This window comes from Neoarius graeffei, chromosome 9 (genome assembly GCF_027579695.1).
Source record: "Neoarius graeffei isolate fNeoGra1 chromosome 9, fNeoGra1.pri, whole genome shotgun sequence".
In the NCBI taxonomy this organism is placed as follows: domain Eukaryota; kingdom Metazoa; phylum Chordata; class Actinopteri; order Siluriformes; family Ariidae; genus Neoarius; species Neoarius graeffei.
This window is the reverse complement of record NC_083577.1, coordinates 53,778,339-53,805,016: the sequence shown is the minus strand read 5'-3', so window position 1 is coordinate 53,805,016 and position 26,678 is coordinate 53,778,339. Positions and strand designations below refer to the sequence as shown.

The 26,678-nt window shown below is 40.7% G+C and overlaps 2 protein-coding genes across 6 annotated transcripts; both read left to right on the top strand.

The window, feature by feature from the left end:
• The first annotated feature begins 4,127 nt into the window (after nt 1-4,127).
• Nucleotides 4,128-11,916, top strand: jam2b (junctional adhesion molecule 2b). The gene is made up of 10 exons (XM_060928752.1): nt 4,128-4,176; nt 8,524-8,589; nt 8,709-8,819; nt 9,869-10,018; nt 10,205-10,392; nt 10,625-10,733; nt 10,819-10,926; nt 11,072-11,099; nt 11,174-11,204; nt 11,665-11,916. Exons 1-10 carry the CDS (start codon nt 4,128-4,130, stop codon nt 11,701-11,703), a joined length of 879 nt encoding a protein of 292 aa, XP_060784735.1. The 3' UTR covers nt 11,704-11,916.
• Nucleotides 11,917-15,426: 3,510 nt separating this feature from the next.
• Nucleotides 15,427-26,293, top strand: gabpa (GA binding protein transcription factor subunit alpha). Of its 5 annotated transcripts, none has more exons than XM_060929773.1 (10): nt 15,427-15,569; nt 16,847-16,945; nt 17,626-17,770; nt 17,856-17,940; nt 18,042-18,269; nt 18,713-18,907; nt 22,430-22,483; nt 24,464-24,592; nt 24,786-24,978; nt 25,546-26,293. In XM_060929773.1, the coding sequence occupies exons 2-10, from the start codon at nt 16,869-16,871 to the stop codon at nt 25,808-25,810; spliced, it is 1,371 nt and encodes a 456-aa protein (XP_060785756.1). In that variant the 5' UTR covers nt 15,427-15,569; nt 16,847-16,868; the 3' UTR covers nt 25,811-26,293. The 5 variants fall into 5 exon arrangements, with proteins under 5 accessions (XP_060785756.1, XP_060785757.1, XP_060785755.1 ...); XM_060929774.1 differs by lacking the exon at nt 15,427-15,569 and adding an exon at nt 15,715-15,806; XM_060929772.1 differs by lacking the exon at nt 15,427-15,569 and adding an exon at nt 16,244-16,648.
• Nucleotides 26,294-26,678: the final 385 nt, after the last annotated feature.

Here is a 26,678-nt window from a genome sequence, read left to right as displayed (position 1 = left end):
ACCTAACTATATAGAGTACGACATAAACGTTTTACTTCTGACACCATGTAGAATGGCACAGATGAAGGCGTTCCTTTAGAACTTTTATTGAGCAAGTTCAAGCTACCGAGGTAACAAAACATCCAACTCTGGCCTAAGCCATCTACCAGTGGGGGGAGCCTACATGTTACGTGATGACGTAACTCACTACATCATTCTACAGGAACCCATCCTCATTTGGGTGACAACAGACAACGCGATTATAAATAACTTGCTTCTATAACAGTGTCCTATATAGTCACAAAGCATAACTGTGAAACCAGGAAATTCATTATAATTTTAACATGTAGTCTGTTTTGCTGAAGTTATAAACTGTTCATTGATGGAAACTTGAGTGCAAAACTGTTCATGACAACTGCAGTCCTACAGTTAGCAAGTTAACTGTAGTCCTCAGCCATACTGTAAGTGTCCAGAGCATCTCCCAAGTATGACTTTCGACTGTCCATATGGGGCTGTCCTCCACAAGTGCAATGTGATGAGACTCCAGCCAGACGTAGGGCATCAGGATGGATCAGGCAGGTCCGATATATTATCCAATATGCTACTAGCCCATTGTTTGTTTGTGTTTGTAGTTTATGCCTGTCTGTTTTTTTCCCTCAGTAAAAAACAGGAGCTTATATGTCATATTTCAAAACTACTTAGGTAAATATCGCACATTTTTATTGCTTTTAATATGCGTTTTCTTGGGTGGCACGGTGGTGTAGTGGTTAGCACTGTCGCCTCACAGCAAGAAGGTTCTGGGTTCGAGCCCAGCGGCCAACAAGGGCCTTTCTGTGTGGAGTTTGCATGTTCTCCCCCTGTCTGCGTGGGTTTCCTCCGGGTGCTCCGGTTTCCCCCACAGTCCAAAGACATGCAGGTTAGGTTAACTGGTGACTCTAAATTGACCGTAGGAGTGAGTGTGAATGGTTGTCTGTGTCTAAGTGTCAGCCCTGTGATCAGGGCCGTAACTACCATTGAGGACACTGAGGTCATGTCCTCGGCATTTTTTTTCCCACGGTATTTTTTTTTTCACTCAGAAATGTGAAATTAATATATGATGAAAATCGTTCTGACTTTGATCGGTGGAAAATTCTAAATTCAGCTTGCATCCCCCTGTTCTCATTTGTTTGTCTAAAAGTAAATCCACATAATCATTTTTAAACGAAGCTGAAATATCCGACATTGGAAACATTTCATATCAGGCAGCCTCGCGATAGTCAGCTAAGCACCACGGGATATACAAGAGCTGAGAAGTGTTCTCATCAAGGTCCGACTCCGCAGCCAGTCAGTTTGTCAATTAGTCGTGGAATCTGAAAATTGACATAAGATGAAGAAGTCTACTACACTAAAACAAACCAAACTCAGCTTTGGAAAGTCAACAAGTGAGAGAAAAAGAAAGAGGGAAGAAGGGGAGTTAATTTTGCCAGTCACTGACAGTTATGTGCCGGAATGCTTATGATCATTAACAGTGCAATTTTAATTAGCATTTCAAGCAACAACAGTGGAAGCCACTTAGCTAGATAGGATTTTCGTTTTCCAGGCGGCACAAACTCTTTTATTCTCTCTCTCGATTTGATTTGATTTGGTGCGTTTCAGATCAGAAAAGGCTGGGCAGTCGTGACCTGTTGTTTATGAAGTTATTGGGTGCTGACGAGACTTGAGCTATTTTGCTAACTTACCAGACTATAGGCTAACGTGAACACAAGACACTATTGTTTTGATCATTGGTTGTATTTTCGAACGGAAATGAAAACGGGTAGCAAACTTATTATGTTCACATTTTATTTACAACATGATGTACCACCTCTGACTGCTTTCTGTCAATCATGAAGAGCCCAGCCGCGTTCACAGCTCCTCCTCCAATCACCAGCTGGAGATGAGCCTCCTCTCGGGAAGTCTTGTCCCGCCCCTCTTATTGACTCACATCTCCAGTGAGGCTCAGACCCCGTCCACACGTAGCCGGGTATCTGCTAAATCGAAGATATTTTTCTATGTTTTGGCCTGTCATCCACATGAAAACACATCAAAAACGAATATTTAAAAAAACTCCGGGCAAAGTGAAGATTTTTGAAAACTCTGTGTATGCCTTTTCGTGTGGACAGAGATAACCGGAGGTTTGCGTTTTAGAATGTCACAATCTGCGCCAAAAAAATGACAACAAATCTGCCCTGACGTCAAACGTGCGACCTTTGTTTACTGCAGAAGCCAGATTAAGCATGGACTTAAGCTAACCGCACACTACGGCGATCCACACGGTACCAAACCGACCCATTTCAGAGCCGACTCCCGACAGGGCACGCACATATCCCCTGACTGTTGACGAGTGCAGTCGCGATTGAAGCGACACGTGACAACTTAATAGCTTTGTGATTGGCTATTGGATATAGTTACTGTTAAATCCAACACTTGAAGATGCTACAGGCTGAATTACAAATGACACAACATGGAATATGTAGCGCACTATCTAGGCTGCATGAGCTATTATTCCCAACCTTAAATAGTGCACTTATATAGGGGAGTTAAAGCGATTTGGAATTCAGCCACACAACTTGAGCAGAGTGGCTTTCCAGCCCACTGTGTCTATGGATAAAGCTTCAGTCTATGGAATTACAGTATATACCTGCATTAGGTGCTACCAACACGTATTTCTCGCGCTAGAAATTGTGTTTAATGATGTCACGTGTTATATGCGAAAGATATGATTGGCTATTGCTAGCGACTCTCGCCGATCAGTCTGGCTCCCGATTAGTTTTTCGAATCGGCTGTGAGATTAGTCGGTACCATCGAAAACTAGTCTTTACGCCTGACTCGCGACTTCAGTTGGCTCGGTACGCTGAAAATCGGCGTAGTATGCGGCTAGCTAAAGAGTAATGGATCGGAGTAGTGCCTTGAAAGCGTTAATTATTGTGCAGGTGCTATTTACATCTTTAATTTTAGAAGCCCAACTACTGCTCCAAGAGCACAGGCGATGTGATTAGGGGGTAAGATTTGGGGAAATAATGCCATCTACAGGTTGGGAATGCTTATGAATGTGATTGAAAACGCAGATGTTCGGTTATGTGTGGAAGGGATTTTTTTTTGAAGACGAGGTGGTGTGGATAAAACATTTTTATAAACGGAGGGGGGGAAAATGTTCGGTTTTAAAAATACCCGGCTACGTGTGTACATGGCATCAGTCTCCGAATGGAGCGTTTTAGTCGGTTTTGTCCAATAACCGTCTAGTATTTTGCTACTGAAAAGGGCATATATTTTTTAAAAAGCAATTGAAGTCCATTCAGGCTCGGCTAGATTGCGTTGTCACACTCACTCACTCACTCTCTCTCTCTCTCTCTCTCTCTCTCTCTCTCTCTCACTCACACTCCATCACTCACTCACTCTCACACTCTCTCTCTCACTCACACACACAAAATACTTTTGTGATCGTGCAGTTTTGAAATTGTTAAAATAAACATGTTCACCTACATGTTCATCTTGTTGGGCTTGTGATTTTGACTCGTTTCCAAAATGTATGAAAAGTCACCATATTAGGACATTTTTTTTGGCAAATAAGATGTATCGCAATGTTTGACCTCGGTATTTGAAAAATCCTGGTTACGGCCCTGCCTGTGATGACCTGGTGACTTGTCCAGGGTGTACCCTGCCTGTCACCCGTAGTCAGCTGGGATAGGCTCCAGCTTGCCTGCGACCCTGTACAACAGGATAAGCGGCTACAGATAATGGATGGATGTTTTTTCCTATAATTTTACACATTTTATGTTTATAGGCCCTATTAAACAAATAAACATGGATTTAAGCTGAGTCAGTAATAACTACTGCTTGTAATAATGTTTCCATAAACACTTCAGCAGTCACTGTACATCTTAATTTTACCCATAAAGTGTGGTTAGACTGCAAAATCCATCAATGTGATGCTCTAAAATTAATATTACAAATGAAAGTCCGCTGTTTTCTTCTTGTCCAGCAGCTCTGTTCGAGCTTGCGAGCGTACTTTCTTAAAAGAGTCATTTCAAATGAATCGATTCATTCGTGAATCACCCATCATTCTTTCGTGCATCAGAAAACCCCTCGCTGTTGACTTCAGTTTTTGTGCTGAATCGGAGGCTGTAAAGATGACCCCAACCCGACTGTTAGTATTCTTCGTTCTGCCCTTGATGCTGAGTAAGTAGGATGTTAAATCATTTGTTTTATTCACGTGTTTACACGTAGCCTGCAGAAGAGAGGATTAGGAGTTATTCTAAATCATTCAAAGAAGCTACTGAAATCCAGATCACTAAAAAGGTGAGTTTCAGAATAATTTCACAATTTGAACTAACTTTACTCAGACCATTAGACATTTTTCTCATGTCAAATAAATACATAACATAGTAGGCCTACTGACTTTTTAAACTTAAGTGCTATTTGTTTACCAGTCAGCCCCTTTTACAATAGATACATCATATGGGACATGACTGTGAGATATGTCACAACACAATGCACCATAATGTTTAAGATTATGGTTTGCATTTGGATGGATAGAGCCATGTAAACAGTTACAATTTTAAGTTGGAAGTTTGATGCACTGGACATGTTTTGTTATCTTGGACAACTTTTTCCCTTAGTGTCCCTCTGTCTAGTGTTCGTTGGACCATTAGAATATGTTCTTTTAGCCTTCTTACTGCAACTGTGGGCAATACTCCAGACTCTTTTGTCCAAGACGACTGGGTCAAGGTGGGAATGGTGCAAGTGTGACCCTCTGAAGAGATTCTGAGGCTGATCAGATTATAGCCCTCAGGCCCGTCAGAGTTCTTATCAGTGTTCCACTAGCCAACTCTTCAGTCCTGTTTATGCCACTGTCTAACTTTATACAACCCCGATTCCAAAAAAGTTGGGACAAAGTACAAATTGTAAATAAAAACGGAATGCAATTATGTGGAAGTTTCAAAATTCCATATTTTATTCAGAATAGAGCATAGATGACATATCAAATGTTTAAACTGAGAAAATGTATCATTTAAAGAGAAAAATTAGGTGATTTTAAATTTCATGACAACAACACATCTCAAAAAAGTTGGGACAAGGCCATGTTTCCCACTGTGAGACATCCCCTTTTCTCTTTACAACAGTCTGTAAACGTTTGGGGACTGAGGAGACAAGTTGCTCAAGTTTAGGGATAGGAATGTTAACCCATTCTTGTCTAATGTAGGATTCTAGTTGCTCAACTGTCTTAGGTCTTTTTTGTCGTATCTTCCGTTTTATGATGCGCCAAATGTTTTCTATGGGTGAAAGATCTGGACTGCAGGCTGGCCAGTTCAGTACCCGGACCCTTCTTCTACGCAGCCATGATGCTGTAATTGATGCAGTATGTGGTTTGGCATTGTCATGTTGGAAAATGCAAGGTCTTCCCTGAAAGAGATGTCGTCTGGATGGGAGCATATGTTGCTCGAGAACCTGGATATTAAAAGTTAAAAAAAGTTAAAGTCCTTCCCGCGCCTACAGTACCTGGTATTCCTAGGCAGTCTCCCACTCAAGTACTAACCAGGCCCAACTCTGATGGTGGCGCATCGGGCGGTGCCGATCTCCATAGCCCTCGGCCTCTCGCCTATTACATAGCTAGGGTTACAGTGGGGGGCTAGTCCTCTGGTAACCACGAGAGTTTAACTCCCCATGCACATCTGTATTGCAGCATGCCTTGCCAGATGGTAGTAGGTACCATTTTTATAATGGTCTTTGGTATGACCCGACCGTGAATAGAACTCACGATCTCCCGATCGAGAGGCGGACACGCTGCCACTAGTCGGTAGAACCTGGATATACCTTTCAGTATTGATGGTGTCTTTCCAGATGTGTAAGCTGTCCATGCCACACGCACTAATGCAACCCCATACCATCAGAGATGCAGGCTTCTGAACTGAGCGCTGATAACAACTTGGGTCGTCCTTCTCCTCTTTAGTCCGAATGACACGGCGTCCCTGATTTCTATAAAGAACTTCACATTTTGATTCGTCTGACCACAGAACAGTTTTCCACTTTGCCACAGTCCATTTTAAATGAGCCTTGGCCCAGAGAAGACGTCTGCGCTTCTGGATCATGTTTAGATACGGCTTCTTCTTTGAACTATAGAGTTTTAGCTGGCAACAGCGGATGGCACGGTGAATTGTGTTGACAGATAATGTTCTCTGGAAATATTCCTGAGCCCATTTTGTGATTTCCAATACAGAAGCATGCCTGTATGTGATGCAGTGCCGTCTAAGGGCCCGAAGATCACGGGCACTCAGTATGGTTTTCTGGCCTTGACCCTTACGCACAGAGATTCTTCCAGATTCTCTGAATCTTTTGATGATATTATGCACTGTAGATGATAATATGTTCAAACTCTTTGCAATTTTACACTGTCAAACTCCTTTCTGATATTGCTCCACTATTTGTCGGCGCAGAATTAGGGGGATTGGTGATCCTCTTCCCATCTTTACTTCTGAGAGCCACTGCCCCGCCAAGATGCTCTTTTTATACCCAGTCATGTTAATGACCTATTGCCAATTGACCTAATGAGTTGCAATTTGGTCCTCCAGCTGTTCCTTTTTTGTACCTTTAACTTTTCCAGCCTCTTATTGCCCCTGTCCCAACTTTTTTGAGATGTGTTGCTGTCATGAAATTTCAAATGAGCCAATATTTGGCATGAAATTTCAAAATGTCTCACTTTCGACATTTGATATGTTGTCTATGTTCTATTGTGAATACAATATCAGTTTTTGAGATTTGTAAATTTTTGCATTCCATTTTTTTTATTTACAATTTGTACTTTGTCCCAACTTTTTTGGATTTGGGGTTGTAGATAATGTAGCTACAAAACGTTTTTAAGATTTTAAACATGAAATGGGCGGCACGGTGGTGTAGTGGTTAGCGCTGTCGCCTCACAGCAAGAAGGTCCTGGGTTCGAGCCCCATGGCCGGCGAGGGCCTTTCTGTGCGGAGTTTGCATGTTCTCCCCGTGTCCGCGTGGGTTTCCTCCGGGTGCTCCGGTTTCCCCCACAGTCCAAAGACATGCAGGTTAGGTTAACTGGTGACTCTAAATTGACCGTAGGTGTGAATGTGAGTGTGAATGGTTGTCTGTGTCTATGTGTCAGCCCTGTGATGATCTGGCGACTTGTCCAGGGTGTACCCCGCCTTTCGCCCGTAGTCAGCTGGGATAGGCTCCAGCTTGCCTGCGACCCTGTAGAAGGATAAAGCGGCTAGAGATAATGAGATGAGATGAGAACATGAAATGTGAATTGAGACATTTTAGATTTAGATTAAACTTTGTCAGTGAGCAGAATACAAGTATAAAGGCAACAAAATGCATTAATTCTTTATTTAAGACAATATTTATATAAAACAATGTATTCCTTATTTTTAAAAAAATTCCATCCATCCAGCCATCCATTATCCGTAACCGCTTATCCTGTGCAGGGTCGTGGGCAAGCTGGAGCCTATCCCAGCTGACTATGGGCGAGAGGCGGGGTACACCCTGGACAAGTCGCCAGATCATCGCAGAGCTGACACATAGAGACAAACAACCATTCACACTCAAATCCACACCTCCAGTCAATTTAGAGCCACCAGTTAGCCTAACCTGCATGTCTTTGGACTGTGGAGGGAACCGGAGCACCTGGAGGAAACCCACACAGACACGGGGAGAACATACAAACTCCACACAGGAAGGCCCCCTTTGGCCACTGGGCTCAAACCCAGAACCTTCTTGCTGTGAGGCAGCAGTGCTAACCACTACACCACCATGCCGCCATTTTAAAAGAATAACAAAGTAAAAATTCCTTTCAGGTTTGAGTTACGTAGTAAATATTTATCTCGACTAAAAGAAGGCTCCTTCAACTTCATACAGCCAGACCTTCACTATTTGTTTCTTTCTTTTCCACTTTACTTTCAGTGTTCACATACTTTGAGATTATGGACAGGGCTCTAAAACTGATAAAAATGAAAAAGAGAGAGCACAGGGGTTATCTGGACAGACTTATCACACAGCCCCAAACCATCCATCAGACACATTCCAGTGCATCCCTGTTCTTGGCACAGACAGAGCAAGAATGGGAATGTATGTTAAGTTGTATTTTATGTGAGTTGTTTAGCAGTAGGGTAATGTTCTTTATTCATGGAGCAAATAGTAGTTTCTCCCCTTTTTGCTAAGTGATCTACTATCCTACATTTTAGGGTCAGGAATGGTAGCTGTAATAACAATGAACAAATAGAGCAGGAGTTTAATGAGCATTACTATTCATGGTTAGCTGCTATGAAGGTGAATACTTTAAGGGGACGGTGTGCTTACGGGGTGTCTGTCTACATTCTATGGTTTATACACAATTTTAGCCTAGCTAGCAACCAAACTCAGTATTTAACAACGAATAATTAGCAGGAAAGGAGAAACCTAGACATGTTTGTAAAGTTCTTCTTCCTACTTTTTCTTTTTTAATGGTATTTTTACACGGTGCAAAGAACATATTTATGTCATTATACATTCCTCTTTTTCCTGACACAGTTCATGGCACCATTTCCGTAACTGTAACAACCAGCAACCCAAAAATGGAGGTCCATGAGAACACAAGTAAGTAAGCTTGTTTTGATGACCAGCATTGACTATACAGAGTTGGGTCAGTGTTTTAAGGCATTACGCTTCATATAGTCTAAGCTTTAATGTCACGTTATTTCTCCTAATGGAAATAGATGCTGTTCTCTCCTGTAAGTTCCAGACAGAAAAAGAGACCAATCCACGGATAGAATGGAAAAAGAAAGGCCAAGATATCTCCTATGTTTATTTTGGTGGTGAATTTACAGGTGAGTTTTTTCACGTGGTTGTTGTTTTGTCTTTTAACAAAACCTAAGTTAAGAACAAGAGTGTTTAATAAGGTTCTGTGTTCGAATCTCATGGTTGACCGGGGCCTTTCTGTGTGGAGTTTGCATGTTCTCCTCCTGCCTGCGTGGGTTTCCTCCAGGTCCTCCGAATTTCTCCTACAGTTCAAAGACATGCAGATTAGATCTCATCTCATCTCATTATCTCTTGCCACTTTATCCTGTTCTACAGGGTCGCAGGCAAGCTGGAGCCTATCCCAGCTGACTATGGGCGAAAGGCGGGGTACACCCTGGACAAGTCGCCAGGTCATCACAGGGCTGACACATAGACACAGACAATCATTCACATTCACACCTACGGTCAATTTAGAGTCACCAGTTAACCTAACCTGCATGTCTTTGGACTGTGGGGGAAACCGGAGCACCCGGAGGAAACCCACGCGGACACGGGGAGAACATGCAAACTCCGCACAGAAAGGCCCTCGTTGGCCACGGGGCTCGAACCCGGACCTTCTTGCTGTGAGGTGACAGCGCTAACCACTACACCACCATTGCCTCCCATATGCAGATTAGATCAACTAGTTATTCTAAATTGCCTATAGGTGTGAATGTGAGCTTGAATGCTTGTTCCTCTCTGTGTTAGTCCTGCATTAGATTGGCAAAATAAAAGGAATATGCACTTATACCATTTTATTTGGCTAATAAAACTCGACGGTACTCAAACTCACCCTCAATCCAACCATTTAACATAAGCCTTTCACAAGCATGCATTAGAATTCCAACATAAATGGAACAATAGCAGCCCTGTGATAGACTAGTGACCTGTACAGGGTGTACCCCGCCTCTTGCCCAAAGTCTGCTGGAATTGGTGCCAGCTTCCCCATGATCCTGATGGTATAAATAACGGATGGATGAATGGATTGTCAACTAAACATATAATTATCTTATCCTGAGTTTTCCCCGTCTCGTTTTATAACCTCATATAACCTGAAGTTTTGTTTGGACTGCACTGAGTGCCTTATCACTTTCATCAGGCTTGTTTAAAGGCAGAGCTTCAATCGATGGAGCGACAGTGACCCTGCTTGGTGTTACTCAGAAAGACTCAGGGGTCTATCACTGTGAAGTCACTGCAAGCCAAGACAAGATCAGTCTTGGGGAGGTCACGGTCTCCCTCAATGTGCTTGGTGGGCTTATTCTTTCATTTTATATCACTCGAGATTTATAGAGACTTTATACTGTATTATGTACCTTATTTATTCTCCCGTAAACTATATTGATATTATTAATATATTTGGATTTTGTTTTGAAAGACAGCTCTATTCAGTGAAGTTTAATAAAAATGACTAATTCTGCATCTGCCCCATGACCAGTACCTCTCCATGCTCCTTCATGCCACATGCCTGCAATTGCGATGAGTGGCTCTGTAGTGGAACTGCACTGCGAGTACAGGCACACTGTCCCACCTGTCACTTACAGCTGGTATAAAGACAACAGGCCTCTGAGTATAGCCCATGTCCCAGACATTAACTACATCATAGACAACAAAACAGGCATTCTGGTACTTTCTGAAATCCAACAAGAATGGTTTAATGTTTAATAGTATAAAGGTGCAATTGTGCTTTGTTATATGGATGCACCCATACAAACACAAGCTCATTTCTAGTTCTCATTACACTCAACTGCTCAACTTGCACCTTTATTTGTTTTTGACATTTATTTTAAGATGACTTGACTTGTAAATCATCTCACTCTTAACAACAGCTTCCCTTTGTCTTTAATTGTTTTATCAGAAGTTTACAAGCTTATCAATATCTGATGCAGGACGATACCGCTGTGAAGCCTCTGACGGTATTGAGCCACCAAAGAGCTGCGTGGGTCAGCATATGAATGTCGCTGAGTGTAAGTTCTAAAATGATTCATGGTGCTCAGCAGGAGCGTCCATGTATACCAGTAATGCCATGTGCTGTGTGTGTGCTTGTTTCAGTTGAGCTGAATCTGACTTTAGTAATAGCAGTTGGAGTGGGTGCTGCACTCTTATTGCTCTCCTGCTCTCTGACTGTTTTTCTGTGCTGCCAGCGAGGCTACTGTTACAGTGAGTATTCCCTCTGTTAAAATCGTAATATTACAGTTAAAAACAACATGCAATTGAGGTTCTTTTAATGTGATTTCTTGTGTTGCTGTTTGCCTATTCATGGTGATCTGTTCTAATCAGCTTCTGCATTGTCATTTTGTAACAGAGGAAAGGAAAAGAGGAAAATGTAAAAGGTAATACTCTATAATAATAACAGTAATAACAACAACAACAACAATAACAATAATATCATCTTATTACTTTTTAGAAACATGGCAAACTACAGCCCCCCAGCAGATGTAAGTATGCAGTATCTGTGCTGTTTGAATATTAAAAACTTAGAATTTTCTAAATCAGCAGAACGAGGTGAGGCATGTTACCCTTTCATAAGATCTTTGATTTAGAAGAAATAACATTAAATGGCTTGAAAATCAGTTTTGAAAATCATAGGCTCCATTTCCTGGATTGAATTAAACTCCAATACTGTAGAATTGTCAATTGAAACTATTTCACTTAATCAGGATCAGAGAAATTTGTCTTGTGTTTCCCTTAAAACAACAACAACAAAAAAAAACAATAGGACTCTGGTATCTAAATCTAATCATAATAATTATTTGGAAAATCAGGCCTCCAAAATATATCCTAAACAAAGATAATGCTGAAATATTGCAGATATTTAAATGGCCAGAGGCATTTTTGTGATTCAGTCTAATTTCACTTAAGTTCTTTTTGCTGATCATGATTGCTTTCTTTTCTCAGCCTAAACATTACAAGCACACAGAATCTTTTGTGATTTAAATGCTTTTCCAAGACATGGATGGCGGCATATGCTTATAAGCACCAGATTGTCAGTTTGCTTTAAACATCTGGAAACTGATGAACGGCCAGCTCAGTGTACAGACAGTGCACCACCTTGCTGATTCATGGAGCTTCAACCTGTTTTACCTCTCCATACACTCAGAGCTGGATGAGGTCACTGAAAGTGTCATGTCTACCAGTGTGGAACAGTCTACATCCATCCACTATGATGTGGAACCGAGATTCCCTAATAAAATATCCCAAGCTTTTGGACATTGACAATAATACATGTGACTTCCCGATAGAGACAGACAGACCATCTGCAACCCCCCCTATTGGTAAGGTTTTATCACTGCAGGCCTGGCAGGAGCTGTTATGTATGACCTACTGTATTTATACACTTTCACTGTAGACAAGTCAACATGGTCATTTGCTACAGTTATAACGTTTATCTCATCTCTTCTTGGTATGTTTAATTCCATGTGCAGGAAGTGTTTTTATTCTTAGTGGTCTTTTTACAGTCTGAGAAAAAGCTATACTATTTTTATACTATTGTAATACTGTGTGGAACAGGAAGTGAATGAGTAAAAGTGTTTCAAAAGCTTTTGCATGGGTAACTGTTCATTTCAAATAAAGAAAAAAAAGAAAAGAAAGCACACCAAAACTGTCTGTTAAACTGATTTATTCAGTAGGCACAACTTCCAGCAGATAAAAATTCTGTGTTTATAAAACATCCCTGAAGTAAAAATGTGATTTTTAAAGAATCCAATCATCTTGAATTATCGTATATATGTCATACGTACAGATGTATGAGCCAAACTTGTTTACAAGAAAATTCTGATCTGTTTAAAACCGCATACATATTTCTAAACACATCTATAAAACTAATTTGTAGAAGGGGACATTTGAGCTCAGCGAGGTCACTAAAATGTTCATGGGTTTAGACATTTAAGATTAGAAGAATAATACTCAAACTCGTCATCACTGATGAACCCCATCTGGGCTTGAGGCAAACCATGTTTGGTTGACTTGGCCAGAATTGCAGCAGTAGGGTGGCCAGTTCCTTTCTGTGCACAAACACTCACTCACACCTATGGGCAATTTAGAGTAGCCAGTTAACCTAACCTGCATGTTTTTGGACTGTGGGGGAAACGGGAGCACTCGGAGGAAACCCATGCAGACACGGGGAGAACATGCAAACTCCAGATAGAAAGGACACTGAAGTTGTGTTGTACTGATCTCTCCCATGATTTGGTAAATAATGAAAATCATATAACACAAATGAAAGACAGCTCAAATGTCCCCTTCTACAAATTGGTTTTATAGATGTGTTTAGAAATATGTATGCGGTTTTAAACAGATCAGAATTTTCTCAAACAAGTTTGGTTTGAGCCACTGGGCTCAAACCAAGAACCTTCTTGCTGCGAGGCAACAATGCTGCCCACTCAGAAACTAGGTGGTTAAAAAGGTGGCTAACTTTCCTAATGTTACAGTGATCATGAAATTTAGATTCAAGTATGATTCAAAAGTTGTCATAAGTGCAACTTGAATTAATTGATTGATTGCTTTATTCCGAACAGTAAAGAAGAAAAAAAAAATGCAATAATCAAAACATCGTGATAAACAAACAGGCCACAAGGCAGTAACAATGATGTTCGGAAAGGATTAGGAAGAAGTAAATAACTTATCAAATCCTAAACCTCTATACCACCGCTAATCAAACGTCACTTTCCGCCATAATAAACTATATATATATATATATATATATATACAAAAGAAAACAAAAGCAACAAACAAAAAACATACCAAGACATACCAACATGGTATAATATCGACCAAATCAAATCATATATACAGATACTTATTTTTTTATTTATATATATATATATATATATATATATATATATATACACACACACACACACATATACACACACACACATACATACTACATATATACAGTACATACATATACCTATAACTATACACATCCATACGTACACAGACACCATAATATCATCATTATGCATATTATGCAATTAACAATAATTATAGTGCCAATACAAAATGATCCAGGCCATATTAAATCTATAAATAATTTAGTTAAAATTCTCTTTTTAATCAGCTCGTACACCATGAAAATAACACATATTTTGTTCTTTTTGGTAGTAATGTGTCCATGATAGTTATGTGATTCCTCGGACCACATTGGAAATAAGTGTTTTCACTTTCATGTGTTATCCTGGTTCTTCATGTCTTTCATTTGTGTTATATGTTTTTCATTATTTACCAAATCATGGGAGAGATCAGTACAACAGAACTTCTACATGACAGTGTCAAGTTTAGGATTAACATTGCACAATAGTTTTAATTATTATGGGGTTTGTACTTTTTAAATAAAATGTCTTACAAAATGATGCATATTAAAATCATTTAGTAGTTAAAGTTTTCACTGATTCATGTTAGTGATGTTAGGCTTTTGGGGGCATTTCCTAAATGCATTATAGGGGTTGTTTGACAATCAGGGTATGCAAGCTAAAAATCACATTTAACACTTCTTATCTTCAATATCAAAAGGCTTGACTAAATAAACTTGGTTGTTTATTGTAGCCCTGTGATAGCTCTATTTACCATGGAAAAAAAATTGGTGATATTATTTTTGGTGAATGTATGGCAATATGTGTCATATTTAGCAAAATTACTTGTGTCATTTAGAAAAAGTGCTTTTTTGACCACAGCTCCAAAAGGGATGCACTTAAAGCATTCTTTATACCATAAAACAAATATTTGGTTCCATATCATTGGAAACATAGTTACGTTTTAATGTTGAATGCCAGTAAGTTTTCAGACTATTTTGATCAAATTAGTATGTAATTGTGTAAAAAAAAAAAGAAGTCCTCTCCGAGACAGCTAATTTTTCAATATAAAATAACATATCTAAAATGATTATTTTCATCCTAAAATGTGGTCAAGATATTGGGACATAAATTCTGAATTGTCCAAAAAAAAAAAAAAAAAGTCCTCTCCGAGAATCACTTCATTTGTTTCTCCCATTCCTGCTTAAAGCTACACTTAATCTTCTTTATCTTATAGCAGATTACACAAAACTACCATACACACACGTCAAAAAATTACCTGAAATCTGTTCTTTAACTCGTCCTTCACTTAAAAACTGGTACAAGAACCAGTTTGAATCAATTTGAATTTTGGACCCCTGTGACACAAACTTTGTACCCTGATTGTAAAACAACCAATAGATCCAGTATTCATAGACAGACAGAGATCCTAGTAGTTTTAATGGAGGTAAGTGGACGGGTTTTCAATCAATCAATCAAAGTATATTAGATTAGAGATTAGATAGAACTTCATTGATCCCTTTGGGAGGGTTCCCTCAGGGAAATTAAGATTCCAGCATCATCATTACAGATAAACAGAGAATAGAAAATAGAGGGGAAAAAAAACCCTTCTAGATAAGTTACATATCATTCATTGTAAAAGTGTCAAATAAACGGTTCTGGTGGACTTCAGCAGACGATAGATTAAAGAAAACAAACTTTCCAGTCGTGTACAGTGTGTGAATTCGTGACGGTGAACAAAGCGTGTGTGTAAACCCCGTCAGTTCCCCATGCACGGTCAGTAAACACTGCTGAGTCAGTTTTATTTGAAATAAACGCGGTTGTTGTTGAGCTCAGGCCTCCTCCACATCCCCGCCCCCAGCTCACCAAAAACTAGCATGAACATTTAGTGAAGTTAGCACACACTAAGCTAGCAGCTTACAACCAAAGTCCTGAGAGAGAGAGAGAGAAAAACCCACCAAACTCTAAAAGCTACAACACTTACCATTCCTAAAAAAAAAAAAAAAAAAGGTAACGTATAATACAACTCACTTGTATTTCTTCAGTTAAACCGTATATGAATGTAGACTCTACTTCTCTAAATGTGTACTGTTATGTTGTTAATTCCGGCCTGAGCTCTTTCCCGCTTTTTGTTGAAATTCTACTATTGGCTAATGCTAGTTAGCATCATGACAGAGTTTACCATTGACACTAGCTAACCAGCTAGCTGCTGTGCTAACAGTGGCCCATGTAGCTCTCTTTTACCAGGTGAAGTAACTTCTTTTATATTCAGCGTGGTGTAATACATAACCGTGGTCTTAATATTACCAAAACACACGGCAAAGAAGTTCTTGCTAATATGCAATCACAGCTGATGAAGTAGCTAAGTACGGTGTCATATGGGCGACCAACTAGCTAGCGGAGTGACCAGGCGTGTCTGTGTTTCTCGTTAGCGTGTTGTTGTCCTGATAAGCTAACCAGTAAACAAAGGCCAGGTACTTTAACCGAGCATGTTAGAACACTGAAATGTTATTAACTGACCTCAGGAATACATTTACTTTCCGTATAAACGAGTTAATTCGGAGCGCAGCGGCGTCTCGTTTCTTCAGCCCGTTTTCGGAAGTCTGACAGCGCCGTGCACTTTTCGCCAGGATTTCCGGCTGCTTTTACATTGCCCTTCTGTTGTTTTGTTTCCGTTTCTTCCATTTCCGTTCTAACTTTCCAGAATCAAAAGTGCGATGTGTGGCGATGGTTTAAAAGTTTCAAAAGTTCTCAAAAGTCACGGTTGACACAATTTTCGTGTTATATTTTGAAACTCCAAAACGACTCCAAAATGGCAACTACGTTTGCATGGACTCTGGTGTCTTCGCGCTTTATATGGTCGCTTTCTCACAGTACGAAGCGACTGAATAATAACAAGTACCGCCGATCAGACTTTGGTTCTGGTTTATGAGTGTTTATTATGGCGTGTATGTGTCAGTTAGATGGTAAATAATCGTAATGGGCCTAGTCACTGGCCAGGCCTCGGTTTTGCGTGAGAGTTGGAGGGGTTCAAAGAGGCACTTCGGTGGTTCAGCTGCAGTCTCCTCCTCTCCTCTCCTCTCCTCTCTGTAAGCCATGTTTTGAGGAACTTGAGTGAACACCACTGACACGTCTGTCTGCTTCTTAAAGCAAGGTCACAAAGAATGGCATGTATATTATGTTAAAGAGAAAAAAAAGCTACTATAAACACATCACTTGTATTCTAAAATCCCCCCTCTTTATGATCAAAAATGATTTTAATTCTGCTGTTTTGGTTTGTTTTGAAGGTGGCCGATTATCACTGGTAGAATGTCAAAAAGTGAGGCTGAGGAGATGATTGAAATTGAGATCGATGGACAAGAAAAACAAGAATGTCTAGAAGAAGGGTGAGCTCTGGTTTTTTTTTCCTCACTCATGCTTTCAACTGTGAACATGTGCCTTGCTTTTGCAGAATTGGTTTTTATAAATCGAACACTTAAAAAAAAAAATCTGTGGGTGGCACGGTGGTGTAGTGGTTAGCGCTGTCGCCTCACAGCAAGAAGGTCCGGGTTCGAGCCCTGTGGCCGGCGAGGGCCTTTCTGTGTGGAGTTTGCATGTTCTCCCCGTGTCCGCGTGGGTTTCCTCCGGGTGCTCCGGTTTCCCCCACAGTCCAAAGACATGCAGGTTAGGTTAACTGGTGACTCTAAATTGACCGTAGGTGTGAATGTGAGTGTGAATGGTTGTCTGTGTGTCAGCCCTGTGATGACCTGGCGACTTTTCCAGGGTGTACCCTGCCTTTTGCCCGTAGTCAGCTGGGATGGGCTCCAGCTTGCCTGCGACCCTGTAGAACAGGATAAAGCGGCTAGAGATAATGAGATGAGATTTTCTGTGAGAACTCCCATCTGCGCACACGTATAGTTCAGCATTCGTGTTTATTCACAGAGAACTACTTCCTCTGACCTTTTGTGTGTTTGCGCAGTGAACTCAAAGCAAACAAAAAGCTGTTTGAGAACGTTTGCTAATTTGAACGCGCCTTGGTGTTTGCTGTGCTTTTTCAGTGTTCTGTTAATGCATGTGTTTTCTGTAGGGTCGAGGAGCAGACCATCACAGCAAGTGAGCTCATCACTCAGGACATCGATATCAATGAGCCTGTTGGTAACTTGAAGAAGTTGCTGGAGCCCCGTCTACAGATTGCTCTGGATGGATATGATATTTGTCTGCAGGACATCCATGTGAGTTTTTATATATCCTCTGCATCTTTTGCTATAGAACTGTGTGTGAAAGTGTAGGTTGATTTCCTTGATTTCTTTCCTGCAGCTGCACCCTGACCACAGCCTTTTTGACCAGGGTGTGAAGACTGATGGCACGGTGCAGCTCAGCATGCAGATCATCACCAAACCAGGTATATGCTTTCACCGGTGTCATACCTGCCCATGTTCATATACAAGAAGAGAGGAGTCATAGTATTAGCAAAATTTAACACCATACTCACTTGTCCTGTAGGTGAAGAGAAGTTGAATATACTGGAGATCGTGAAGCCAGTAGAGACAGTCGAGGTGGTGATAGATCCTGACGCAGCTGCAGGAGAGGAGGCTCACTTGGTGGAGGATGGTCAGGTGATAGCAGTCGAGCGAGCTGCCATTGCGGATGATACCTCTGAACAGGTGACCCGATGGGCAGCTGCACTCGAGGGCTACCGCAAGGAGCAGGTCCGACTCAGTATTCCTTATGGTGAGTGGTAGGCCCATAAAACCAGACTCTACCATCCCACAAATAAAGCTAGACACGTTTCTTGATTTAACTGTTTGTTTCTTCACATGTGCAAATGGTAAACTCTATGTTGCGCTAACTGACTAGCTAATAAAAGGGCAGTGCAAAATAGAAATCGAGTGTACATTTGAAGATGATTTATTAATTATATTAAGGAAATACACTCATGGTAGTTTTTGAAGTACAATTACACAGGCTCACAAATGCTGTTCAGATATTTAATGCAGTGCTGCTGTTGTTACATTTTGTTAAACGTGTTTAGACATTTGAAGATTGCATTCAGTTTGGATTAAGTTGCGTTTCACTTGAAATCTCATTTTGCCAAGCATAAAACAATTATTTTAATGTCTTCTGTATCTTATTGCAAATACTGTATTATAACTGCTGCTCTGGAATCGTGGCAGATCCGGTGCAATGGACGGCAGATCAGGTGATCCACTGGGCAGTATGGGTGATGAAGGAGTTCAACATCGAGGAGATCGAGGTGGGAGGCATCCACATCCCAGGTCGACAGCTGTGTGCCTTCAGCCAAGAGGAGTTTCTCCAGAGAGTGCCCAATGGAGAGATCCTGTGGAGCCACCTGGAGCTGCTGCGCAAATGTGAGTATCTGATGTCTACATGTGTGCTTTACGTAGTCTAGGCAAATGAAACTGAACAGGCTTAATGTTGAGCAATATAAGATTTATTCCTCAAAATTTGAACGAGAAATTCAAAGGAATGTGAATTCCATGAACGATTTCACAAATTTTCAATATGTGCACCGCCTGAGACACAGACACACACAGACAGCCTTCCTCTTTGAACTTTTTGTGCCATGTCCAAATCTGCATTGCAGTTGGTGTATTTTTAGAGAATGTTCCCAAATGCACATTCCGCTGTGTTCGGGCGTACTCTAACACACAAAACACTTTGGATTTTTTTTTCCAGTGAATGGAATTTCTATACCTAAAAAGATAAAAACATTAAACATAAAATTTTGGCCTGTTTCCACACGTGCTGTTAAAATTTGAGGTCAATTGAACAAGATTTGGCAGTTATTAGATTGTGAAATTATGTAAAAAAATTTTTTTGAAACACCCTGTATTGTAATGTGTGGATATGTGGTAATGTATCATAGTGTGTGTGATGATGATGATATATTGGAATATGTATATATTGTACAACCCTGATTCCAAAAAAGTTGGGACAAATTGTAAATAAAAACGGAATGCAATGATGTGGAAGTTTCAAAATTCCATATTTTATTCAGAATAGAACATAGATGACACATCAAATGTTTAAACTGAGAAAATGTATCATTTCAAGAGAAAAATTAGGTGATTTTAAATTTCATGACAACAACACATCTCAAAGTTGGGACAAGGCCATGTTTACCACTGTGAGACATCATCTTTTCTCTTTACAACAGTCTGTAAACGTCTGGGGCCTGAGGAGACAAGTTGCTCAAGTTTAGGGATAGGAATGTTAACCCATTCTTGTCTAATGTCGGATTCTAGTTGCTCAACTGTCTTAGGTCTTTTTTGTCGTATCTTCCGTTTTATGATGCGCCAAATGTTTTCTACGGGTGAAAGATCTGGACTGCAGGCTGGCCAGTTCAGTACCCGGACCCTTCTTCTACGCAGCCATGATGCTGTAATTGATGCAGTATTTGGTTTGGCATTGTCATGTTGGAAAATGCAAGGTCTTCCCTGAAAGAGACATCGTCTGGATGGGAGCATATGTTGCTCTAGAACCTGGATATACCTTTCAGCATTGATGGTGTCTTTCCAGATGTGTAAGCTGCCCATGCCACACGCACTAATGCAACCCCATACCATCAGAGATGCAGGCTTCTGAACTGAGCGCTGATAACAACTTGGGTCGTCCTTCTCCTCTTTAGTCCGAATGACACGGCGTCCCTGATTTCCATAAAGAACTTCAAATTTTGATTCGTCTGACCACAGAACAGTTTTCCACTTTGTCACAGTCCATTTTAAATGAGCCTTGGCCCAGAGAAGACGTCTGTGCTTCTGGATCATGTTTAGATACAGCTTCTTCTTTGAACTACAGGGCTCGAAATTCGCCGTGGTGACTTAATTTGTCATTTGGCGAGTAATTCCTGTCACTAGCCACCCCGGCTGGCCAGTTGAAAATAAAAAATATATATGAAGCGAAGATTCAGAGACCGTCAACTAAAGCCGCCACATATTAAGCGCGTGCCGTGTCTGTGTTAATCTATGCGTTTATCGGCAGGACGGAAACTACTGAAGAATTCTGAATCATATCGTGTACGAGTCAGGCTGTCGGTTTTGTCACTACTGCGCATGCATATAACGCATCTCGTTGAATATTGTGGTAATCACATGTAGTATTGGACCAGGTGGGTGGAGCACAGAAGCACAGCAGGCCAGAACTGAGTTCTCAATGAACTATTTATTGCTAGCTTTTCAGCCTTTTATCACTTCCCAGCCGCACACGCGCAAACACGTGTTCTGGTTGGGGAGAGAGAGCTCCCTTTCTCTGCTCTCCTCTCCTTTTTAAGGGCGCGGTCACTGGGGAAGACACACAAACACAGGTTAATCCCCATCAGGTGCAGTGATTCCACCACTTACCTTCCCTGACTCCGCCCTCCATTCACAGACCGACGCTTGGCCACGCCCCCGCTGCCACATCATGTTATCAAATTCAATAGATGTAGCCACATTATCGCCCATTTAAGCACGTGTTTTTGTTGTTTACATCTACATCTGCCAAAGCTACGTTGCGATGTGGAATTTTCTGAAAGGTGTACAGAAACCGCCAGAGACGGGGACAAAGCGACCTCGGTCTGAAGAGGAGAAACGACAAAGGACTTATAAGCAAACGTGGGAGCAGGGTAGGCCTTGGCTGCGATACGATTTTTATGGAATAATTTTTTTTCAAGTTGATTCCTAGTCAATATGAAGTTCCTAATGCTTTCTCTCTCATAAACGGTTAAATACAGAAAGCATGTTGGACATATTTTGGGTGCTATAGTCATGATAGTAAGTATATTTGCTTTCAATACTCATACACCAAGTTGCCAAGTTTTCCAATATATTATTATTTGTTGATATTATGGTGCACAGTATCAAAATACTTGGGTCTTGAAATAAATGCACATTAGTCATGAACAATGGTAACCACTCTCTTTTGCGTTATTTTTGACAGAAGTAAAATTCATACATGAACAAATTTTGGCTAGTTGATTTTCTGTTTGGCTAGTTACTTTGGAAGGGAACTAGTCCGGCTGGCTGGTGAAAAAAAAAAAAAAAAAAGAATTTCAAGCCCTGAACTATAGAGTTTTGGATGGCACGGTGAATTGTGTTGACAGATAATGTTCTCTGGAAATATTCCTGAGCCCATTTTGTGATTTCCAATACAGAAGCATGCCTGTATGTAATGCAGTGCCGTCTAAGGGCCCAAAGATCACGGGCACCCAGTATGGTTTTCCGTCCTTGACCCTTACACACAGAGATTCTTCCAGATTCTCTGAATCTTTTGATGATATTATGCACTGTAGATGATGATGATATGTTCAAACTCTTTGCAATTTTACACTGTTGAACTCCTTTCTGATATTGCTCCACTATTTGTCGGCGCAGAATTAGGGGGATTGGTGATCCTCTTCCCATCTTTACTTCTGAGAGCCGCTGACACTCCAAGATGCTCTTTTTATACCCAGTCATGTTAATGACCTATTGCCAATTGACCTAATGAGTTGCAATTTGGTCCTCCAGCTGTTCCTTTTTTGTACCTTTAACTTTTCCAGCCTCTTATTGCCCCTGTCCCAACTTTTTTGAGATGTGTTGCTGTCATGAAATTTCAAATGAGCTAATATTTGGCATGAAATTTCAAAATGTCTCACTTTTGACATTTGATATGTTGTCTATGTTCTATTGTGAATACAATATCAGTTGAGATTTGTAAATTATTGCATTCCATTTTTATTTACAATTTGTACTTTGTCCCAACTTTTTTGGAATCAGGGTTGTAATATGTGGATTTTTTTTTTTTAATTTTATTTTCAAGTAAACCATTTCTTTTGTATAAGAGATTAATGTGTGTGAAATAAAATGGCATTTTATTTCATATATTATATATATTTTTCATACTTGATGCAGATGTTTTGGCAAGTCAGGAGCAGGGACAGGAAGCAACAGTCACTATTGACCAGCGTAAGTATCTCCATTGTGATATTTTTACCGTACATGCAGCGGCCCCGATCAACTTAAAGCATATACACAGAACCATGGCCTCACTTTTAGTTTATAAATGCCTTGAGACCTCAAGAATGGCACAGGAATAGTTTTAAGCATTAACAATAAATCTAATCTAGTAATTTTTACGATTAAAGTGATTTATATAGGTAGCGGTCTGAGTGAATGACCTTGACGTCCGTAATGTCACAGCAGGAAGTCTATCAGTCTCATCGCCATTTCCACTATACTAAAACACAGAGCTGACTGCAACTCTGATCCTCCATTTTGAGCTAATTTATCGCCATGCCATGTAGATGTGTTGCTGCACCCGCCAGCAACACGACAGAAGGTGGATTTACGTTGCATTCATGGCCCAGGAATGTTCAAACTGCAGTGATTTGGATGCATTTTGCGAGAAGTTTATGGGCACATTGGGCGCCTATGAAGTGGTCTCCTCTGCTCTGCACATTTTACTGAGGACTTGTACGAAACCTCTGATCTGTTGAGGAGCGTTGGATATAAGTTTGTATTGAAGGAGGGTGCAGTACCAACAATTAAAGAAAAGGAAAACTACAAGAAAAGGAAAGTCTCATCTCATCATCTCTAGCCGCTTTATCCTGTTCTACAGGGTCGCAGGCAAGCTGGAGCCTATCCCAGCTGACTACGGGCAAAAGGCGGGGTACACCCTGGACAAGTCGCCAGGTCATCGCAGAGAAAAGGAAAGTATTTTATTTATTTATTTTTTTTAAAAGGAAAGTTCAGTTGCACCAGTCTTCCCGGAGTGAGCCGAGGATTGTTGCTAAAACCCGGGATGGAACGGGATGTGACGTATTGTTTGGGCAGTGACCTCCCCACGGTTGTTGCTAAAACCGGTGACGTCCCGTTCCCTCCCGGGTTTTAGTAATTGCTTGAGCCGAGCAGTAATGGTGGAGTACTCAGTATGGACAAAGTAGAGAATGAGTGGAGCAGCCGTCTGATTTCTAAACTGGATATTGCTGCCATCTCACCCTTACATGGAAGAAATGAATGAACAGAGAACTGAACGAACAACTGAAAGTCAGATTGTTTCAAAACAGTCGGCCACAAGCTCGGCCTTCAAGAAGCGAGAACACAGACGGGTAAGCTCCAACTCTCATTTGGATAAAAAAACAACAACAACAAAAACAACTCGTTGTTTACCTGCATTTAGATTAATACTTGTAACTTGTACTGTGTGTTTAAGTTACCGGTATAAGATTATTTAATTTGCTTCAGAATGTGATTGTCTCAGTTCATCTGATTATTTAATGAGCCTTTTACGTTTTATCAGTGAAAACGCATACATGTACATGTATGTGGCATAAGTTATAACACCTATCCTGTTTTAATGAGAGTCAACCCACAATCAATGAAGTCAAATCAGTCTTAGTCGAGCAAGTCGGTAACGCTATTTCTTACTTCCACCATAAATTTTTATTTATATGACTTTGGTCTATAGCTGTAAAAGGCCTCGGCCTTAAAACCGGTTACCACTGTGACGTCACTCACGCCGGCATGGCTGGCTCAGCAGGGCAGCTCGAAGGCCAACTTTTGCGGTCGATTTTAACTCTCAAAGATATATATATTTTTAATTCCAATTTATGCAGCATACAAGAGTCAAGGATGGAGATACTATCCACTCAAATTTATTTAAAAATAAAGGTTCTGCATATGTGCTTTAAGCTGGGCCAATGAGTTTTGTTTCTTCGGTGGTTAGCATGGTGGTATTGGTTGTAAAAGTACTTAATGTGGTCAGTTAAGCAGTCAGCAGTAAGGCAGCAGTCTGTTAATTATATACAGTAATGTTAGATATTATAGTTAGATTATGTGGTTTAACCTAGTTAATGTTCAATGTGGTTCATTTATTTTGACATGAATGCTTGTTCTCTCCTGACCACTTTCATCTAAATTTCCACTTGTCTTTCATTTGGCCTTCAGCTGTGCAGATCATCCCAGCACCTGTACAACAGGCCACACCCACAACCATTAAGGTGCAGAAGCATAACAAAGTGCCCCGAGCTCCACGCATCTCAGGAGAGGAACGCAGTTCCCCTGGCAACCGTACAGGTAACAGGCGGTCAGAAACCTTGCACTTAAAAATGTTTAGATTTAAATGTTTGGAATGAAAAATTGTCATGTTTTAAATGCGTAAATTGATGGTAGTGTTTTGTGACCATAGATCACATTTTTATTGAATGAAAATACTTTTTGCTGTTTTTTAATCTTGGATGCACTATGGTGATTGTGCCACTCCTCTCAGGTAATAATGGACAAATTCAGTTATGGCAGTTCCTCCTGGAGCTGCTGACTGATAAGGATGCAAGGGACTGCATTTCCTGGGTTGGGGAGGAAGGCGAGTTCAAACTCAACCAGCCAGAGCTGGTAGCTCAGAAATGGGGTCAGAGGAAGAACAAACCCACCATGAACTATGAGAAGCTAAGCAGAGCCCTCAGGTTTGTTTAAAAGTTTGTTTTTGTTGTAGAGTAGCAGCAGTCGTTTATTTCAGTGTGGTTAAACAGGTCTAGGGACATCACAGTGCAAATGTGGCCCATGGGGAACATAGGCTGCCAGAATTTTAACATACAACAGTAGAAAATGATTCAAAGCACGTGCCTCTGTATAAGCGTAATAAAAATGTTTGTCATTTTGAGCTGCGTTGTTCGGCATCAGTAATTTGTTACATAGGGAGTCTGCTGTATAAGTTGATTGTTAATTCAGTGCAAGTTTTATGTTTATTTTCATTTAATGGGATGATACGGAGTCTGTGCAATCAATCTTTATTATCTGTACTGATTTCACGTTTGCCCTGATGCCTTTAATCAGTATAATAATCAGTAGCTGCAGTGAATTGAAGTTATAAAATGATCTAGAACTCCTAATTTGTAATTATGCAGCATGAGGTTTATAGTCTGCAGATGTAAGCTCTTCTTTTAGATTTATGACTGCCTCTCTGCATATCATTTTCTGATATGTCCTTTTAATGTCTCACTACATCCTGACTGAATTAATCTCTCCCACAGATACTATTATGATGGAGACATGATCAGTAAAGTACAGGGCAAGCGCTTCGTCTACAAATTTGTTTGTGATCTGAGAACTCTGATTGGCTACAGTGCTGCTGAGCTCAACAGCCTGGTGACGGAGTGTGAGCAGAAGAAACTGGCACGGGTACAGCTGCACGGCATCGGGCAACCCGTCAACACAGTCGCCCTGGCGACGGCTGCAGGACAGCCAGTCACCACCGTCACACTGGCCACCGCTGCCACATTGGAGAAGGACAGCTGAGTGGGAGGGGCTATGTGAGACATGATGTGGAGAAGGGAAGGGCAAAGCAAAGCATGGGCAAAGACTTTGGGCAGGACAAGTGCATTTATGAATGGGTGCGTGTGTGTATGTATGTATGTATGTTTTTATGTGTGTGTATATACACGAATGAGTGTTAAGGGACAGTATAGCTGGTCCCGGAAGAGAGTATGATTGGGATTGTGTGTTTGTTTGTGTGAGAGAGAATGAAATTACTAATGACCATATTTGAGTTGTGTATGCTTCTTCTCTGACTGCAGGGTAGCATTGGCTACATTTCCATTGTGTACATACTCTGTTTTGATAACCACAACGGCAGTGTATTTTGATATTTTTCCATTTCTAAATGATGCTTTTTTTTTCCTTTTCCTTTTTTTCTTTCTTTCCAAACTTCTGACTCCCTCAGGGTGAGGTACTTTTAACTGTCTACCAGGGGGAAATAAAGAGAATTTTTTTTTTTTTGAATGGCTGAGTCCCATCAGTGTATCACACGCACACATATTTACATTTAAATTCAAACTTTACAAATTTCTATGTACATTCAAATCTTTTTATTCATGGGATACAGTGTATAAAGCGCTTCCCCAGGCTAAGCCAATGATTTTGATAGATACATACGGGGGGAAAAAAAGACATGGAAAAGAGAGACTGACAAAGGTTGAGTCTTCCCTTTCTTCATGGCCCTCAGACACTCGTCTGAGTATCCTTGCATACCCTGGACACCTGATTTAAGGGTGGTGTTCTATGGAGTGAGGGAATGAGTACAATGTCTTTGCTGTGAATGTTTATCATATTCATTTGTCATCTTCTGAAAATGTTCACACATTAATCCACTCCCAGCCTAGAACGA

What these genes read in the sequence shown, in the direction of transcription:
- gabpa (XM_060929772.1), top strand. Translation starts at nt 16,539, where the DNA reads ATGGGCCTAGTCACTGGCCAGGCCTCGGTTTTGCGTGAGAGTTGGAGG. An exon ending in AACAGTCACTATTGACCAGC is followed by an intron (nt 22,484 to 24,463) that starts GTAAGTATCTCC and finishes TTTGGCCTTCAG; the next exon opens with CTGTGCAGATCATCCCAGCA. An exon ending in TTCCCCTGGCAACCGTACAG is followed by an intron (nt 24,593 to 24,785) that starts GTAACAGGCGGT and finishes CACTCCTCTCAG; the next exon opens with GTAATAATGGACAAATTCAG.
- jam2b (XM_060928752.1), top strand. Translation starts at nt 4,128, where the DNA reads ATGACCCCAACCCGACTGTTAGTATTCTTCGTTCTGCCCTTGATGCTG. An exon ending in CGTTCTGCCCTTGATGCTGA is followed by an intron (nt 4,177 to 8,523) that starts GTAAGTAGGATG and finishes TTCCTGACACAG; the next exon opens with TTCATGGCACCATTTCCGTA. An exon ending in ACAACAAAACAGGCATTCTG is followed by an intron (nt 10,393 to 10,624) that starts GTACTTTCTGAA and finishes TTGTTTTATCAG; the next exon opens with AAGTTTACAAGCTTATCAAT.